Below are 18,688 nucleotides of genomic sequence, written 5' to 3' on the forward strand. Positions count from 1 at the left end.
AGATTCGGAAATAGAGGAGGCGGCGCCAGACACCAGCCAGCCTGTACCAGTGGGGGAGGAAGCTCTCATGGGCGATTTACCAGCCCTCTCCAGAGCTTATCTCCTCATGGCCAAATCCTACACACGTAGTGGGAAGTGAGCTTTCTTCCGGAGGAGAGTGCCCCGACAAGCTAGCTGATGCTAAGGTCTGCTGGAAGCTAAAATGCACAGAGCAGAAGGAAGGTGTGAGAAAGTCAGTTTGATGAGGATTGCACCAGAACCTGCCTCCACACCAGGCTCTCTGAAGTTACGGGCGTTTGGGAAAAGGCAACCTGTTCTCCTTGGTCGGACAATTGTCTCGCTTAGTTTGAATAGTTTTGCCTAAGGGGGAGTTTCCATGCGATTAGACTCTATTCAGGTAGAAGAGACATTTATTGCTTAATAAAAGCTTTGTGGATTACCTAGCAGGCCTTGTCATTTGTCTCCCTTCGAAAGCAGGAGTTTTCTGAGAAACATGACAGCTTCAAACTTTAACCTTTGCTGTGTGGCTAGTCTAGGGGGCTGCCTCCCACCTCCTCTCAACTCCGCCCGCTTGACCCTGCTGCAGACTCTGGGATCTGTCAAGTCCAATGCTCCTACCCCTCTAAGGCTGAGTTCTCTGGGGAGTGGGGGGAGAGGATCTCTGAGCCTGGGTCTCCTGTTCGTTAAGCTCAGAAGATTCCTCCCTGATTCCTGGAAAGGTTTGGAGAATTTCTTCCCCTGCTTCCTGTCTCAGCTGGTCTACTCCTTCTTCAACCTGTGAGTCTGATTCGGAATCCACACCTGGGAGACGGGACCACACCAGGGCGAGAGCTACACCGAGCAGGATATAACACTTTCAAAATGGTTTGAAAACTATATCCGGCCCCCAACATTCTCAATACTGTCATAAACTGTTTTAAAGCAGTAGTGTAGATCCTGCCCTAGTGTCATAGTAGACAACATTGGTGTAAGTCACTCCATCTTGTGACTCAGTAGAAGGAAGCTTTATGTGTTCATTATGTCAATGATCACAAGCTGAATATGAGCCAACAGTGTGATGTGGCTGCAAAAAAGGCAAATGCTATTTTGGGCTGCATTAATAGAAGTAGAGCTCCCAAATCGCGTGAGGTACTGGTTCCTCTCTATTCAGACCTGGTTAGGTCTTATCTAGAGTATTGCATCCAGTTCTGGGCTCCACATTTCAAGAAGGACGCAGACAAGCTGGAGCGTGTTCAGAGGAGGGCAACCAGGATGATCAGGGGTCTGGAAACAAAGCCCTATGAAGAGAGACTGAAAGAACTGGGCATGTTTAGCCTGGAGAAGAGAAGACTGATGGGAGACATGATAGCACTCTTCAAATACTTAAAAGGTTGTCACACAGAGGAGGGCCAGGATCTCTTCTCGATCCTCCCAGAGTGCAGGACACGGAATAATGGGCTCAAGTTACAGGAAGCCAGATTCTGACTAGACATCAGGAAAAACATCCTTACTGTTAGAGCAGTACGACAATGGAACCAGTTGCCTAGGGAGGTTGTGGGCTCTCCCACACTAGAGAGGCCTTCAAGAGGCAGCTGGACAGCCACCTGTCAGCGATGCTTTAAGGTGGATTCCTGCATTGAGCAGGGGGTTGGACTTGATGCCCTTATAGGCCCCTTCCAACTCTACTATTCTATGATTCTATGTTTGGCGGTGATCACTCACTCTTGTGCATAACATCACATGCATCCTAAAAGATTATCTTGATCTTAGCAAGGTGTTTTGTCAGTCAAGGCCAAGCTAAGCTCACCTTTGCCCTTCACTGAACCCATGCAAGACTCTAGACTAAATTCTTGCAAACATGTTTTGCTCCTGTTCTCCCAAGCCACTCAGTGAGGCCACCAAGTTCCCGAGGTGATGCTCCTTCCCTTATAATTATCTCTATCATAGTGATTTCTTTTTCTTTCTTGCCAAAGCTCCAGCAATTTTCTCTCTTTTTTCTTTTCTTTACTGGAGATGGCCTTTGAGACCAACCGACCAACGCCCCCCCAGACATCAGAAACAAATGCAACATGTGTGGTAGCTTCTTGCAGGGTGATTGAAAGGTTTGGCGCATGAAATGAGCTGATAGGCAGGCAGGGGAGATGTGAAATTAAATAAAAGGCCTATTTGGTTCTGACCTCCCTGTAATTGTAAAGACCCGGCCCCCTCGGTCTTGCCAGAATTTTCTGACTTCTTCTGATTAGCTGGGGAAAGGAGCAGTCACAAGGACGGTGGAGCAAGCAGACGGACCAGGCATGATATCGCTGCTGGTACTATGCTGCTTCTGCTAACGCTGCTACTCCTATTGCTACCGCATGTAGCCATGTGAGATGCAGAAGGCAAATTGCCCCTTGAATCTGATACAGGATCAAACGCAAGCAGAGAATTATTACAGCCCAGGGGACCTCCTCATTAGCGGAGTCATATCGACAAAACACGTTGTACATCAAGACCCATTCATCTTTTCTGAGCACCCGCTCATGACAATTCAGACGTAAGTCATGATTTCTTAGCCAATTCAGTGCTTCTCCATCTGCCCTCCAACTGCCCCCTTTGACCAGAGATGTCCCTGATTTTATTTATTTATTTATTTATTACATTTCTATACCACCCAATAGCCGGAGCTCTCTGGGCGGTTCACAAAAATTAAAACCATTCAAAGTATAAAACAACGGTATAAAACCATAGTACAAAATACAATATAAAAGCTCAACCAGATAAAAACAGCAGCAATGCAAAATTAGAAATTTAAAACACCAAGTTAAAATTTATTTATAGACTGTTAAAATGCTGGGAGAATAAAAAGGTCTTCACCTGGCGTCTAAAAGCATATAATGTAGGTGCCAAGCGAACCTCCTTAGGGAGCTCATTCCACAGCCGGGGTGCCACAGCAGAGGCAGGGGCTCACGGAGGAGGACCCCTGAGGATGACCTTAGGGTCCGGGCAGGTACATACGGAAGGAGGTGTTCCTTCAGATAGCCTGGCCCCAAGCCGTTTAGGGCTTTAAATGTTAATACCAGCACTTTGAATCGGGCCTGACCTGGACTGGCAGCCAATGAAAGTGGAGAAAGTGGCAAAGAGAAAGTGGCTCTTTGCCACTGAGTTCACCTGTGCCTCAATTTATTATTTATTTATTTATTTATTACATTTCTATACTGCCCAATAGCCGGAGCTCTCGGGACGGTTCACAGCTCTCGGGGCGGTTCACAAGTGACAGTTCTGGATCCAAGAGCACCCCCAAACTACAGACCTGATCCTTTAGGAGGAGTGCAACCCCGTCCAGGACAGGGCAAATATCACCTCGCCGGACAGATGAACCACCCGCTAACAGTACCTCCGTCTTGTCTGGATTGAGTCTCAGTTTGTTAGCCCTCATCCAGTCCATTACCGTGCCCAGGCACTGGTTCAGAACAGCCACTGCCTCACCTGGGTTTGATGAAAAGGAGAGGTAGAGCTGGGATTCATCTGCATATTGGTGACACCTCAGTCCACATCTCCACATTTAATCTTAAACCAAATATGTACAGTTAAAATTTAAACAGAATGGTCCACATACAACAAGAATCAAACAAAAATCCCAAACGCATTTTGACCCTAAAGGTCTTCTTCAGTGGGGAAAGAATTATTTAATCTAATAATAATTATTTACCAAAAGATTTATAGGATCCAACTTTTGGTATATAATTATTATTAGATTAAATTCTTGGGCTCAAAAAAATAGGGTGGAGAGCACTAATAGGCATTTGGCAATCCTTATTTTCTTTTTTCTGCTTTTCAGGTCCTATTGGAAATCCCTGTATCTGGGGCATAAAAAAAATTGTTTTAAAATTTGCAAAGTAAGTTTTTTTTTAAATCCGCATATAATTCTTTCCTCACTGATGAAGACCTTTAGGGTCGAAACGCGTTTGGGATTTATGTTTGATGCTTAGTTGTATGTGGACCATTCTGTTTAAATTTTATCTGTACATATTTGGTTTAAGATTAAATACATTGTTTACAAACATATGATTTTATTTTAACAGGCACAGTTACACCAGAATTTGACATATTGTTCTTACCAGTCTCCTGAAACCTATTTTGCTTTCAGGTTTGTTTTTGGTTTAAGATAACAATTTTTTTTATTAGATCAGAGGATGACAGTGAATCATTATCTTTTCTTTCTTTTTCTTTTTGCAGTGCACCAGGGCGAAAAAATGTCAGATACTGGCACATTTTGTCTTTCGTATTTGCCATTTCTGAGATCAACCAGAATCTGAGGCTCTTAGCCAACCTCACCCTGGGCTACAACATCTATGAGACCCATTTCCATGGGAGAATAACTTCTGACGCCATGATAGACCTGCTTGCTGGTGGAGCGGCACATGTCCCCAACTACAGCTGCAGAGGATGGAGTCACCTGGCGGCCATCCTGGAAGGGGCTGAATCAGACATCTCCACCCATATTTCATCCATGTCCAGCATCTACAAAATCCCACAGGTAGGAAGGTGAAAGGAGATAATTCCAATTGTTGTAGATCGCAAGCTGAATATGAGCCAACAGTGCGATATGGCTGCAAGAAAGGCAAATGCTATTTTGGGCTGCATTAAAAGAAGTATAGCTTCCAAATCACGTGAGGTACTGGTTGCTCTCGATTCAGCCCTGGTTAGGCCTCATCTAGAGTATTGTGTCCAGTTCTGGGCTCCACAATTCAAGAAGGACTCAGACAAGCTGGAGCGTGTTCAGAGGAGGGCAACCAGGATGATCAGGGGTCTGGAAACAAAGCCCTATGAAGAGAGACTGAAAGAATTGGGCATGTTTAGCCTGGAGAAGAGAAGATTGAGGGGAGACATGATAGCACTCTTCAAATACTTCAAAGGTGGTCACACAGAGGAGGGCCAGGATCTCTTCACGATCCTCCCAGAGTGCAGGACATGGAATAACGGGCTCAAGTTAAAGGAAGCCAGATTCCAGCTGGACATCAGGAAAAACTTCCTGACTGTTAGAGCAGTGCGACGGTGGAATCACTGACCTAGGGAGGTTGTGGGCTCTCCCACACTAGAGGCCTTCAAGAGTCAGCTGGACAACCATCTGCCAGGGATGCTTTAGGGTGGATTCCTGCATTGAGCAGGGGGTTGGACTCGATGGCCTTGTAGGCCCCTTCCAACTCTGCTATTCTATGATTCTATGATACTCTAAAAACAAAACAAATGACCACTGGTAACAGATCCAGTTTATACATTTTTAATATTAAATCTAAAAAGTAAATTATTAACTGGATGTGTTACTGGTGGTCGTTGGTTTTGGTTTTGGAGAGCTGTTTCCTGCACATATTGCTTTACTGCTGTCCTCATGATGGATGGTGCTACAGTGAGCAGTGAAGTGGCCAAGCTTGCTGACGACACCAAATTATTTAAGGTTGTTAAAACACAAAAGGATTGTGAAGAGCCCCAAAGGGATCTCCCCAAGCTGGGAGAGCGGGCGTCCAAATGGCAGATGCGGTTCAAGGTAAGCAAGGGGGATTCTACACGTCGTACTGAGGGCGCTTGCATGCGCCCCCAGTGCACCCTGAAAACTATCGTGTAGCTTGCCTGGAAAAAGAGATGAGGAAGAGGCAGAGGTGGAGGCGGATGGGGAATCCGGCCGCGTTCTTGCCGCCGCCACCGCTGCCCACCTCCCCACCGGCCTCCTGCTGCCAGCAAAAGAGCTGCCGGGTCAGGAAGCTTCTTTCGCTCTCCGCCCTGCCTTCTTCCACCGAGCTCTCCGACCCGGCCGGTGAGGAGGTAGGTGGGCGGCGGCGGTGGCGAGGACGCAGCCGGATTCCCCAGCCGCCTCCTCCTCCACCTCTTCCTCGTCTCTTTTTCCAGGCAAGCTACACAATCGTTTTCGGGGTGCACTGGGGGCGCATGCACGCGCCCTCAGTACGACGTGTAGAATCCCCCCAAGTGTAAGGTGATGCACGTTGGGGGGGAGGGGGGGAAACAAAACTTCAAGTATAATTTATTTATTTATTACTTTTATATACTGCCCCATAGCCGAAGCTCTCTGGGCAGTTTACAACAGTTAAAAACAGTAAACATTTTAAAAGTATACAATTTTTTTAAAAAAAACCATCAGAAACATATAGACAACAGTATAAAAAGAACCTGTTAGGATTTGAACTGGCGGCAACCAAACGAGAAAGAGATCTTGGGATCACGGTGGACAGCTCGATGAAAATGTCCACCCAGGGTGCGGCCGCTGTAAAGAAGGCAAACTCCATGTTAGGTATTATAAGAAAAGGAACTGAGAATAAAACGGCCAGTATCGTGCTGCCCTTATACAAATCGATGGTGCGACCACACTTAGAATACTGTGTACAGTTCTGGTCACCACACCTAAAAAAGGATATTATAGACCTGGAAAAAGTGCAGAAAAGGGCAACTAAAATGATGAAGGGGCTGGAGCATCTCCCCTATGAGGGACGGTTACGTCAACTGGAATTGTTTAGCTTGGAGAAGAGGAGGCTGAGGGGAGACGTGATAGAGGTGGACAAAATTATGCATGGTATGGAGAATGTGGATAGGGAGACATTTTTCTCCTTCTCTCAAAATACTAGAATCCGGGAAGCTGATTGGTGAGAGATCCAGGACAAATAAAAGGAAGGACTTCTTCACACAGCGCAGGGTTAAATTATGGAACTCATGACCACACGATGTAGTGATGGCCATCAATTTGGATGGCTTTAAATGGGGGGATCAATTCCTGGAGGTGAAGGCGATCCATGGCTACTAGCCCTGATGGTTGTGTGCTATCTCCAATATTCGAGGCAGTAAGCCTGTGTGCACCAGTTGCTGGGGAACATGGGCGGGAGGGTGCTGTTGCACCATGTTCTGCTTGTTCATCCCTGGCCGACGGCTGGTTGGCCACTGTGTCAACAGAGTGCTGGACTAGATGGACCCTTGGTGTGATCCAGCAGGGCTCTTCTTACGTTCTTAATTTAGGAGAATTAAAGATGTGAAAATGCACATGCTCAGAGATTGACGTGTGTGTGTGTGTGTTTTTAAAAAATCAATTATTTTGTTACTAGTGTCCTAACATATGAAGAATGTAAAAGCAATTTAAAACATGGATTGGTCGTTGGGGGAATAAAGAGAAATGTGTACTTCACAACTGAAATAATGCACATAAGACCAAGATCTCACCACTTTAATTAACCTTCCTTTAGTACTGTCCTCAAATCTATCACTTTACTCAGTTTTGAACATGTGAATGGGTACAATACACTTCTTATGGGGTGAAGTTTTATTCGTGATTCTGAGCTACCCTGGTGCCATTTTTCTCAGTAAGAAATCAAACCACTAAATAAATGTTTTATTATTCCCACTGTCCCCATAGACCCCATAGCCATCATAATAAGAGACATTCTGTTAAATATTTACAATTTCAGGTTAATAAATGTCTGGGTTTTATTCTAAAAACACCATGCCTTTCTCTTCCTTTCCTCGCTAGATGCGTTATGGCTATGTTGCTGACATTCTTCATGATAAAAAACATTTCCCTTTTATCTATCGGATGGTTCCGAAAGAGGAAACCCAGGTTGCCGGCATTGTCACACTGCTCCTGCATTTTGGGTGGACGTGGATCGGTCTCTTTACTCCAAGCAATGACAATGGAGAGAGGTTCTTGAGAACCTTGACGCCTCTGATGACCACCGGTGGAATTTGTGTTGCCTTCTCAAAAAGACTATTAGTACGGATTAAATATTTGCACTTGTTCCAGAGCGAGCCGCTTGTCGTGTGGAGACGAGTCAATGTCTATGTTTACGTATGGGACTCTAGCTATGGCTTTAATCCATTCATCTTAATACAAAGAACGCTTGAAGAGCAAAGCATTGGGACGAAAGTCTGGATCACCACATCTTTTCAGGACATCTTCTTGAACGTGTTTACTCATCCCCAGTCCTTCTACTACTTCCATGGTTCTTTTTCCTTTGTGGTGAAGACCAAGAGAAAGACAAAATTCGACTACTACGGTCCAATGTCATTGGGTACGACCCAGTTTTGGCTGACAGCATTTCAATGTTTCTATTTGAAGCACGTGTTGTCCGTGAAAGGCTGGACGAGATGCACAGAGAAAGAGGAGCTGGAGATGCCGTCCCAGGAGGAGGTGGAGAGGACCTGGTCTCAAGACAACTACAGTATTTACAACAGTGTCCAAGCGGTGGCCCGTGCCTTAAATGCGGCATATTCATCCCGATCCAAAAGAAAGCTGACGGTGGGTAGAGAAGATAGGCTGGAACTTCAAAGGCTGCAGCCATGGCAGGTATTGCCTTTCCTTTTCCAACATCACAGCAAAATGTGCATACCTTGGGTTAGCCTGATTCTGCCAAGACCTCCCTCTTCTGTGCAGTTATGGCCACCTAAACACAAGCATGGGAAAATCCATAGACTCATTGAATCATAGAATAGTAGGGTTGGAAGGTGGCTCTAAAGCCATCAAGTCCAACCCCGGCAGGAATCCCCCCTAAAGCATACCTGGCAGATGGTTGTCCAGCTGCCTCTTGAAGGCCTCTAGTGTGGGAGAGCCCATAACCTCCCTAGGTAACTGGTTCCATTGTCGCACTGCTCTAACAGTCAGGAAGTTTTTCCTGATGTCCAGCCGGAATCTGGCTTCCTGTAACAGGAGCCTGTTATTCCGTGTCCTGTACTCTGGGAGGATCAAGAACAGATCCTGGCCCTCCTCTGTGTGACAACCTTTTAAGTATTTGAAGAGTGCTCTCATGTCTCGCCTCAATCTTCTCTTCTCCAGGCTCAACATGCCCAGTTCTTTCAGTCTCTCTTCATAGGGCTTTGTTTCCAGACCCCTGAGCATCCTGGTTGCCCTCCTCTGAACACGCTCCAGCTTGTCTGCATCCTTAGAATCATTGAATCATAGAATAGTATTGTTGGAAGGGGCCTATCAGGCCATCGAGTCCAACCCCCTGCTCAATGCAGGAACTGTGATGCCCAGAACTGGATGCAATACTCAAGATGAGGCCTAACCAGTTGTATTAGAAGGAATGATGACATTTGGGGCCATCCCAAAATGCTGGAGCAGAAGCAGGAGAGTCAAGATGGTATCTCAGATGTGACAGTAGGGGGAAAAATCATAGCCATGCACTGACTCCTGATGTGTGACAGAGTCAAGTCATAGGAGATTCATGCTTTCATGTATTCTAAACGCTGGTTGTTTTCTCTGTCTTTCTAGCTTCACACTTTCTTAAGAGAAGTCCAGTTCTCTAATACTTCCATGGGCGGACTGTATCTGTATGAGAATGGGGAGCTGGCCGTCAACTATGATATCCGGAATTGGGTGTTTTTCCCCAATAAATCTTATCGTAGAATTACAGTTGGGAGTATAGAGAGTCAAGCAGCCCATGACACCAAGTTCACCATTAACCTGGAAACCATTGTGTGGCCCACACAGTTCAACAAGGTGGAGGAGTTGATTTCTTTCATTTTGTTGCCTCTGACATCTGTTAAGTGCTAAGAATTTGTTGAATCATTCATGCAGGAGTTTGGCTTATGCACGGTTACATTCTTATGCACACTTACTGTTTACCGTTGAGTAAACCAGTACATGGATAGGGAGCTTTTTCTCTCCCTCTCCTAGAATACTAGAACTCAAAACTTCGATTGGAATGTAGAGGACAGGAAATTTGCTCTGGAAACAAAAGGATCATAAAGTTCAGGAGCCACAAAGACAGACGCATGAGTCCTGTGTGTTGACCACCGCTAAGATTGTGTTGTTTTTCATGAGTCAAACTTAAACTTGGTCGTTTGAAACCTTCTGGTCTCTTTTTCAGGTGGCGGGGTTAACCCCCCCACACACACACACATCAAATAGCCAGACCCCACATGACCCAAAGCACATACCTGAGACCCAGAGAGTTTAAAGAATGGTTTAGTGGAGACAGCCAGAGAAATGACCATTTCCCCTTGATGGCAGCATTAAAGGTCACAGGAAGGGAAAATTAGAAAGGGAATGCAAGCGGGCTAGGGGCGTCGTTAGATTAAGGAGAAATCGTGTTGCCTTACCAGAGCTTTGCTTCCTGCTTCTCTTGTGCAATTGTGATGGGCTACATTACACAGTCAGAGACGGGACACCACATGGTCTATAACTGAAAACTTCATTTACAACTTCATTGGCTGCCAGTCCAGGTCCGGGCCCGATTCAAAGTGCTGGTATTGACATTTAAAGCCCAAAACGGTTTGGGGCCAGGTTATTTGAAGGAACGCCTCCTCCCATATGTACCTACCCGGACCTTAAGATCATCTACAGGGGCCCTTCTCTGTGAGCCCCTGCCAAAGGAAGTGAGGCAGGTGGCTACTAGGAGGAGGGCTTTCTCCACTGTGGCACCCCGGTTGTGGAATGAGCTTCCCAGAGAGGTCCTCCTGGCGCCTACATTGTACTCCTTTGGTCGCCAGCTGAAGACCTTTTTATTCTCTCGGTATTTTAACACTTAATTTTACCTTAAATTTAAATTTTACTGTTTTAACTCTGTATTTTAACCTTATATCAGTTTTGCTGAGTGGTTTTATCCTGGTTGTGCTTTTTATACTGTATTTTGTATTTGTGTTTTTAACCTGTTGGTTGTTTTACGATGGTTTTAATTTTTGTGAACCTTCCAGAGAGCTTCGGCTATTGGGCGGTATAAAAATGTAATAAATAAAATAAATGAATAAAAAACTTCCCCCACCTCACAGCCTTGAACGGAGCAGTGCCCTCTAGTGGGCGCTTTGCAGTACAACTTGGCTACACCTTTTAGGAAATCCCATGATTAGCTTCATCCCACAGGCTTCATCCCACCTGTTTCCCTCGAATTATCCCCTACACTCCTAAGCTGTCGCCATTGTTGTTGTTGTTGCTAGCTAAATCACACCCTGGGCGGCTGCGCTCCTAAAATCCTTTGCATACCAGGTAAAGGGTTTAAGGGGGGAAATGTAAAAAAAAATCATAAAAAATCAATGGATGATCCAATCCGATTCAAATTTGCTAGGCTTAAAGCTCTCCTTAATATCTATTACTGTGCCAATTTTGATGTCTTTATCTTTAAGACTTACGCAGATGAAAGCATTTGTTTAATTTGAAGCTTAAGAGTATCAAATTCTGATTGTGCGCCCCCAGTGGCCACTCAGAAAACAACAGATGATTCGCTCCAAAATTAGTAGCAAAATAGGTCAGGTCTTTTGGCTTTATAGCACAATTAAAGCAGGACGTATGGGAGTATTTCACAGTCAAAGCAGATTATAAACTAGAAAACTTCAGAGTCCTTTGCATGCAATTCGCAGTGATTGCACAGTATAACGCTGGTGTGATGAAGCTCGATATTTCAAAAGAATTGGGATAGAATCATAGAATCATAGAATAGCAGAGTTGGAAGGAGCCTACAAGGCCATCGAGTCCAACCCCCTGCTCAATGCAGGAATCCACCCTAAAGCATCCCTGACAGATGCTTGTCCAGCTGCCTCTTGAAGGCCTCTAGTGTGGGAGAGCCCACAACCTCCCTAGGTAACTGGTTGCATTGTCGTACTGCTCTAACAGTCAGGAAGTTTTTCCTGATGTCCAGCCGGAATCTGGCTTCCTTTAACTTGAGCCCGTTATTCCGTGTCCTGCACTCTGGGAGGATCGAGAAGAGATCCTGGCCCTCCTCTGTGGGACAACTTTTTAAGTATTTGAAGAGATATTCAAGGTGTTTTTTTTAGAACAGGATAACCAGGAAAAGGCACGGGAGTTGTGCAGGAGCTTGACGTCATCTTCAAAAGGACCTTTAAACTTCTGTGAAATGCCAGCTTCAAGTGTGCCTTAATTTGCTCATGTGAAGTACCCCTATTTTACCTGCTTGCCCTTCCATTCATGGAACAGGGTGTTGCAAGGCCATGACAAAAGGGGAGAGACTTTTCAGTTGTGGCTCCTAGATTCTTGAGTGCCTCCTGGGGCATCTCTTAAACAAAGACCTGAGCTCACTGGGTTTGGAAATCCCTTTGGATCCTTCTCAAACACCGTGTCCATCGGCACAAAAATGGCTAATACCTTTCCCTTGACGCTCCTTCTCTTTATGGCTAGACAGTTCCTCATTCCCGCTGTGTCGAGAGCTGTCCCCCTGGATATGCCAAGGAGATCCAGGAAGGAAAACCACCTTGCTGCTACGCTTGCATTCCTTGTGCGGAAGGGACCACCTCCACTCAGGAAGGTAGGCGACTTCAGAGGAACGGGCCAATATTTGAGGTCAAACAGGCCGAATACTTGAAACTGCCTGAACATGACATTTTTAATTGGATGCTCTCTTCTGGATCCCCAAAAGAGGATCCAGGTGCCTGGAATGAGAGCCTTTTTGGTTGTGGCACCTCACAAAGGGAATGTCCTCCACAGCAGCAACTTTGATGCCATTCCAGCCCCAGGTGAAGACACCTTTTCTTTGCCTAGTCAGCTCACAACTCTAGATGTATTAGAACAGCAAAGATTTTTCAGTTTCCTTTTTATTGGTTATATCCGGGAGTCCTTTTCTGTGGCTTGAACATTCAACAGGATGTCTGGTATGTGCTGCAATCCACCATGGCTTATATATAGAAATAAGCTGAAACATCCTTACTGTGTTAATACATCTTGAGCTGTGAGGTCATCTTCAGAGGAAGGTGTGGCGTTACACCCCACAAGTCGGTTCCCAAATGTACGTCTGCTGTTTGTAAGTCTGTGGTTTTTAGAATGTTGGCCCGAGGGGGAGGAGTGATATATATATGGGAAGGACTGAGGGGATTGTGAGGGACTTTTTAGGTACTCTTAGAGTGTTTAATGCTCTCTTTTTTTAGGGTATTTGGGTCTGGAGAATTTGAGGTTCAGGGTAGAGAGTGGTGTCTTTCGAGTGTGGTGTGCACGTAGTTGATGTATATTAATCAATACTGATAATAAAGAAAGTTCAAGATAGATTGTGTGAGAAAAAGGAAAGTGCGTATGTGAATGAGTGAAAGGTTTGGATGAAAGGTTTCAAAAAGGTTTTTAAATGTTTTATTTGAAACAAAACTTGTGAACTTTTAAAAATAAATTTAATCTACCACAAAAACCCCATGTGTCTGTTTGGCATTTAACATTTGAAGTTTACACATTTAGCACCCACTCTGACAATCATTCACCTCAGCACATATAGCTCACAGTGTTTTATTTTATATATTGAAATCCTTCTCCATTTAACCCCTTTTTCCACATAGTTTGGAGGAAGCTGGTTTTTGTCCGTCGACTCAGGCATATCAAGCGGTGGTGCTTGGCTTGAGCAGAGTGTAGCTGCGGCCGGGTCTGGTGTTCAGAGCCTGTGTAGTGGCAGAAGGGTCCTTGGGAGATATTTTTTAATCCATTTCTATTGTGAATTTTAAAATAAAATATAAAAAACAAATAAAAAATGAAATAAAAATAATAAAAATAAAAATAGACATATACAACTACATACTCCAAAAGCCTCAGTTTCAAATATCACAATTCCTTAGTGAAAAAAGATTAAAAATGTCTAAGTCCATTCTTAAATGACGCCTGTATGCCACGCTTTCAAATGTTGCTAATGTTGTTAAGCCTTCAATCCATTACATTATAGGGAGTGTAGTTTTACCTTTCCAATGTTGTAGAATAATTCTTTTGGAGGTCAAAAGGGCATGAAAAATCCATTTATGTTGACCGTGTGTTATTTTCCAAGAAGCCAGTATGTGGTTTAAGGCATTAGCTAGACCTAAGGATTACCCTAGACAAATGGAGGGGTCGTCCCTGCCTGCTCCCGGGATCCCCTGCGTGTCCTTTGGATGCACAGGGATGATCCCACAATGATCCCAGGATATAGGCCTGGTCTAGCCATGGCCTAAGATGAGACTAGAATCCAGCGTCATCCCATGAAGCTGATTGGTGTGAGATTCACACAGCGCAAAGTTAAATGATGGAACTCACTACCAGATGTAGTGATGGCCACCAATTTGGATGGCTTTAAAAGGGGGTTGGATAAATTCTACTAGCCCTGATGGTTGTGTGCTACCTCCAGTATTTGAGGCAGTAAGCCTGTGTGCACCACTTGCTAGGGAAAATGGGTGCACCATGTCCTGCTTGTTGGTCCTGGTTGACAGCTGGTTGGCCCCTGTGTGAACAGAGTGCTGGACTAGATGGACCCTCGGTCTGATCCAGCATCAGGGCACTGCTGATGTTCTTATGTACATCCGAAAATATTAAAGAGCTTTCTAATACAAAATTTATGCATCTGATAATTTGGGATAGGGGTGTGCACAGACCCCCCACTCCGCTTCACTTGCAGATCCGCCATTTTCGCAAGCGGCCCAGACTTCCTGCTGGAACCACGGGCTCAATTGAAGACACTGACGGACCGCGGACGGAGGCAGGTAAGGGAGAGGAGGGCGGGGGGGTTACCGGGCCCTGCCGCCATCGCCGCCCATGCGGCGACGGCGGCAGAGCCCGGTAAGGGGGAGGGGGGCCTTACCTGCCTCCGTCCGCGGTCCGTCGCCGTCTTCAATTGAGCCCGCAGTTCCACCAGGAAGTCTGGGCCGCAAGCGGCCCAGACTTCCTGCTGGAACCACGGGCTCAATTGAAGACGCTGATGGATCACGGACGGAGGCAGGTAAGGGAGAGGAGGGGGGGTTTACGAGGCCCTGCTGCTGTCGCCGCATGGGCGACAGCGACAGCGGCAGGGCCCGGTAAACCCCACTTACCTTTCCGGCGGAGCTCCGGATCGAGGCGAAGGATCCGCCTTCACCTCGATCCTCTTCGTCACGCTCTGCCGGCCCCCCAATCCTCTTCGCCTCCGCCTTAAGGGCAGGCGAAGCCCCCCGCTCTGCTCTTGCTTCTCCGGTCCGATTAGAAGTGGAGCACATCCCTAATTTGGGACACACCCGCGATTCTAAGATGCACCCGGTTTTTAGAAATGTTTATACGGGGGTGGGGGAGTGTGTCTTAGAGTCAAAGAAATACTAATTGTTGGAAATGTCACACAGCTAATGCTTGTTTTGTTCATACATTTTCGAAATGTCCAATAGCCGCCATCTTTTGGGAGGAAATTATCAGATGCATAAATTTTGTATTAGAAAGCTCTTTAATATTTTCGAATGTACATAAGAACATCAGCAGTGCCCTGATGCTGGATCAGACCGAGGGTCCATCTAGTCCAGCACTCTGTTCACACAGGGGCCAACCAGCTGTCAACCAGGTTTGATCCATTTGTTCCGGCTACAGGCCCTGCGTCCACCCAACCAGCCCTCTCAAACCTCTCACGCTGCTCCCCAAGTGCTGCTTGAAGCTTTGCTGGGCCGCTAATGGCAAAGCCGCGCCTCGCACTGCTGACCCTCCCCTCCCTTCCCTCTGATGCCGCGGCCAAAACGCCGAGCCCCCAAGCTCCCCAGCAGCTAGCCAATTCAACTCGTAAAAGATATTCTAAGATATTTTTTTTCTTAGAATCAAAGCTTTTTTTCTGTTGGTGGTACTTAAATAAGTGTGTGTCTTACAATCGATGGTGTCTTACAATCAAAGAATCATAGAATCATAGAATAGCAGAGTTGGAAGGGGCCTACAAGGCCATTGAGTCCAACCCCCTGCTCAATGAAGGAATCCACCCTAAAGCATCCCTGACAGATGCTTGTCCAGCTGCCTCTTGAAGGCCTCTAGTGTGGGAGAGCCCACAACCTCCCTAGGGAACTGATTCCATTGTCGTACTGCTCTTAACAGTCAGGAAGTTTTTCTTGATGTCCAGCTGGAATCTGGCTTCCTTTAATTTGAGCCGGTTATTCCGTGTCTTGCACTCTGGGAGGATCGAGAAGAGATCCTGGCCCTCCTCTGTTTGACAACCTTTTAAGTATTTGAAGACTGCTATCATGTCTCCCCTCAGTCTTCTCTTCTCCAGGCTAAACATGCCCAGTTCTTTCAGTCTCTCTTCATAGGGCTTTGTTTCCAGGCCCCTGATCATCCTGGTTGCCCTCCTCTGAACACGCTCCAGCTTGTCTGTGTCCTTCTTGAATTGTGGAGCCCAGAACTGGACGCAATACTCTAGATGAGGCCTAACCAGGGCCAAATAGAGAGGAACCAGTATACAGTAGTCAATTTGGACAGACCTTTATTAAACTGATGCTGTGTTGTCCAATAGACCTATAACAATAATTTTTGCTGGATAAGACATTACCGGAGATATCAAATACATATCAGATACCGATGCCAAAACAGTGGTCCATTGATTCGATAAAATAGAACATGCCAATTCCCTGTTCCATTCCTGCTGTAGCCCCATTGTATCATATTTATTCACTGATAATAAGTATGTATAAACATGTATCGTGGGTCTATTTACCTGGTCAGCCTCAGTAAGTGTTTCTAACAGCAAAGGCGATTCTGAAGCAGTGAAAGATGCAGGCCTAAATCTAGAATATAACAAATGTTGGAGTTGCAAATGCTGCCATTCAGCTGTGGCAGGTAATTTAAAATTATCACATAGAGCTGGAAATAGCAGAAACTCATCATCTGCACCCAGTAATTGATCCAGGGTAAAAATCATTCTGTCTGTCCAAATCTGCCATAAAAACATTTTCTTTCCTATTTTTAAATCTGGATTTCCCCATATAGTCAGTTTAGCATGACAAAATGGATCAAACTAATTGGCATGACATTATATGCCACATAACTCTAGCTGCTAAGATTACAGGAAGAGCCCTTTCCACTTTGATATGTCAAGAACCTAATGCCATCCATTTGGAAAGAGACTCCAAACAGGATGATTCCAAAACTGACCAAGGTGGAAAATTGAATCTAACTGGAAAGGACCAAAATCTGGTGCAGGTGAAGAAATAAGCCCAATGGTATAAAGCAAGGTCTGGAAAGCCAAACCCACCATCTTTTATTGGAAGTTGCATCCTTTTCAGGGATATTCTTGGTGGAGAGGAACTCAAAAAGGTTTTATGGAACAAAGTATTACGTTTTGGAAAATATTTGCTAGGTATAAGTAAGGGGATTCCATGTGTAACATAAACAATTTGAGGTATAGTATTCATCTTAAGTGTATTAACCTTGCCGCATAAACTTACCTTTAAGGATGCCTATCTATCAATACATGAAATATCATTAATCAACTTATTTAGATTTAACTTAATCACTTGAGATACGTTTCTGGGAATAAAATATTATTGTTTCCTGATCTCTCCCCTATCGGCATCCACCCCCCAAATGAAATAGAAGACAATTATAGGTGTCAAATACTTGTCAGCGAAACTGAAGTCACTCTCCTTGTTTTCAGATGCGGACCATTGCAAAACGTGCCCAGAAGATCAGCAGCCAAACTCAGACCAGGATCAATGTGTCCCCAAGGAAATAATCTTCCTCTCCTTTGGAGAACCATTGGGGATCATCCTGGCTTCCTTTGCCCTGTTCTTGTCCTTAACCACAGGCTTTGTGTTAGGAATCTTCATCAAATACTTAGACACTCCAGTCGTCAAAGCCAACAACCGGAACCTCTCCTACATTCTCCTCATCTCCCTCCAGCTCTCCTTCTTGTCTTCCTTCCTCTTCATTGGCCGGCCAAGGAAAGTGACTTGCCTCCTCCGACAAACAGCCTTCAGTATCATCTTCTCAGTTGCTATCTCTTCTCTCTTGGCCAAAACGATCACTGTGGTGTTGGCCTTCTTGGCCACAAAGCCAGGGAAAAAGGTGCGGAGATGGCTGGGGAAGAGGTTGGCCAACGCCATTGTAATTTCTTCTTCCATTGTCCAAGTTGTCATCTGCACCATCTGGCTGGGGACCTCTCCACCCTTCCCAAACTCTGACCTACACTCCCAGCCTGGACAGATCATCCTGCAATGCAACGAAGGGTCTGTTGCCATGTTCTACGTTGCCCTGGGCTACATGGGCTTCCTGGCTGCCATCTGCTTCACGGTGGCCTTCCTAGCCAGGAAGCTTCCTGGGTCCTTCAATGAAGCCAAGCTGATCACCTTCAGCATGCTGGTCTTCTGCAGCGTTTGGGTCTCCTTTGTGCCCTCCTACTTGAGCACCAAGGGGAAACACATGGTAGCCGTGCAGGTCTTCTCTATCTTGGCCTCCAGTGCTGGGTTATTGGGCTGCATCTTTATTCCTAAATGCTACATTATTGTACTAAGGCCTGATCTGAATACAAAGGAGCATCTCATGATGAAAACTAAAGATGGCATCTGACTCAAAGGACAAGGGATCCATGACATAATGTAATGATGGCATGTGAGCCTAAGTGCTAGAGATCCATAGTACACTGCAGGCCATTGTGCCCCTTCCTAGAGTTAGAAGACCTAAAGACGATAGCGCACATGCTGGTAACTTCAAGGCTCGACTCCTGCAATGCGCTCCACATAGGGCTACCTTTGTGCCTAGTCCGGAAACTTCAACTAGTTCAAAATAGGGCAGCTAGGATGGTCACCAGTACACCTTCTCCTGTACAATCCGCCCCACACACTCAGGTTCTCTGGGAAGAATCTACTTCAGCTAGCAAAAACTAGATTAACAACTGTTACCCAGAAGACCTTCTCTTCTGCTGGTCCCATACTGTGGAATGGCCTGCCGGAGGAGACTCGTCAGCTTGACAGTCTACTAGCATTGAAGAAAGCTATCAGGACTGATCTCTTCCGACAGGCCTATCCAGTGGAATTTTAAGATCTCTTTAAAATGTTTTTAGGATGTTTT

The 18,688-nt window shown here is 45.5% G+C and overlaps 1 protein-coding gene across 1 annotated transcript; it reads left to right on the plus strand.

Moving 5' to 3' along the window:
* The first annotated feature begins 2,348 nt into the window (after positions 1–2,348).
* LOC134395769 (vomeronasal type-2 receptor 26-like) lies at positions 2,349–18,187 on the plus strand. Its single transcript, XM_063121930.1, has 6 exons — positions 2,349–2,512; positions 4,195–4,495; positions 8,072–8,299; positions 9,224–9,451; positions 12,083–12,209; positions 17,277–18,187. The coding sequence occupies exons 1-6, from the start codon at positions 2,349–2,351 to the stop codon at positions 18,185–18,187; spliced, it is 1,959 nt and encodes a 652-aa protein (XP_062978000.1).
* The last annotated feature ends 501 nt before the right edge of the window (positions 18,188–18,688 follow it).

This window comes from Elgaria multicarinata, chromosome 3 (genome assembly GCF_023053635.1).
Source record: "Elgaria multicarinata webbii isolate HBS135686 ecotype San Diego chromosome 3, rElgMul1.1.pri, whole genome shotgun sequence".
NCBI lineage: Eukaryota > Metazoa > Chordata > Lepidosauria > Squamata > Anguidae > Elgaria > Elgaria multicarinata.

Bases quoted from the DNA above. Each gene is read 5' to 3' on its own strand.
- LOC134395769 (XM_063121930.1), top strand. From the start codon at position 2,349: ATGCAGAAGGCAAATTGCCCCTTGAATCTGATACAGGATCAAACGCAA. The intron at 8,300-9,223 runs GTATTGCCTTTC...CTGTCTTTCTAG, and splicing joins AAAGGCTGCAGCCATGGCAG to CTTCACACTTTCTTAAGAGA. The intron at 9,452-12,082 runs GTGGAGGAGTTG...CTTTATGGCTAG, and splicing joins GGCCCACACAGTTCAACAAG to ACAGTTCCTCATTCCCGCTG.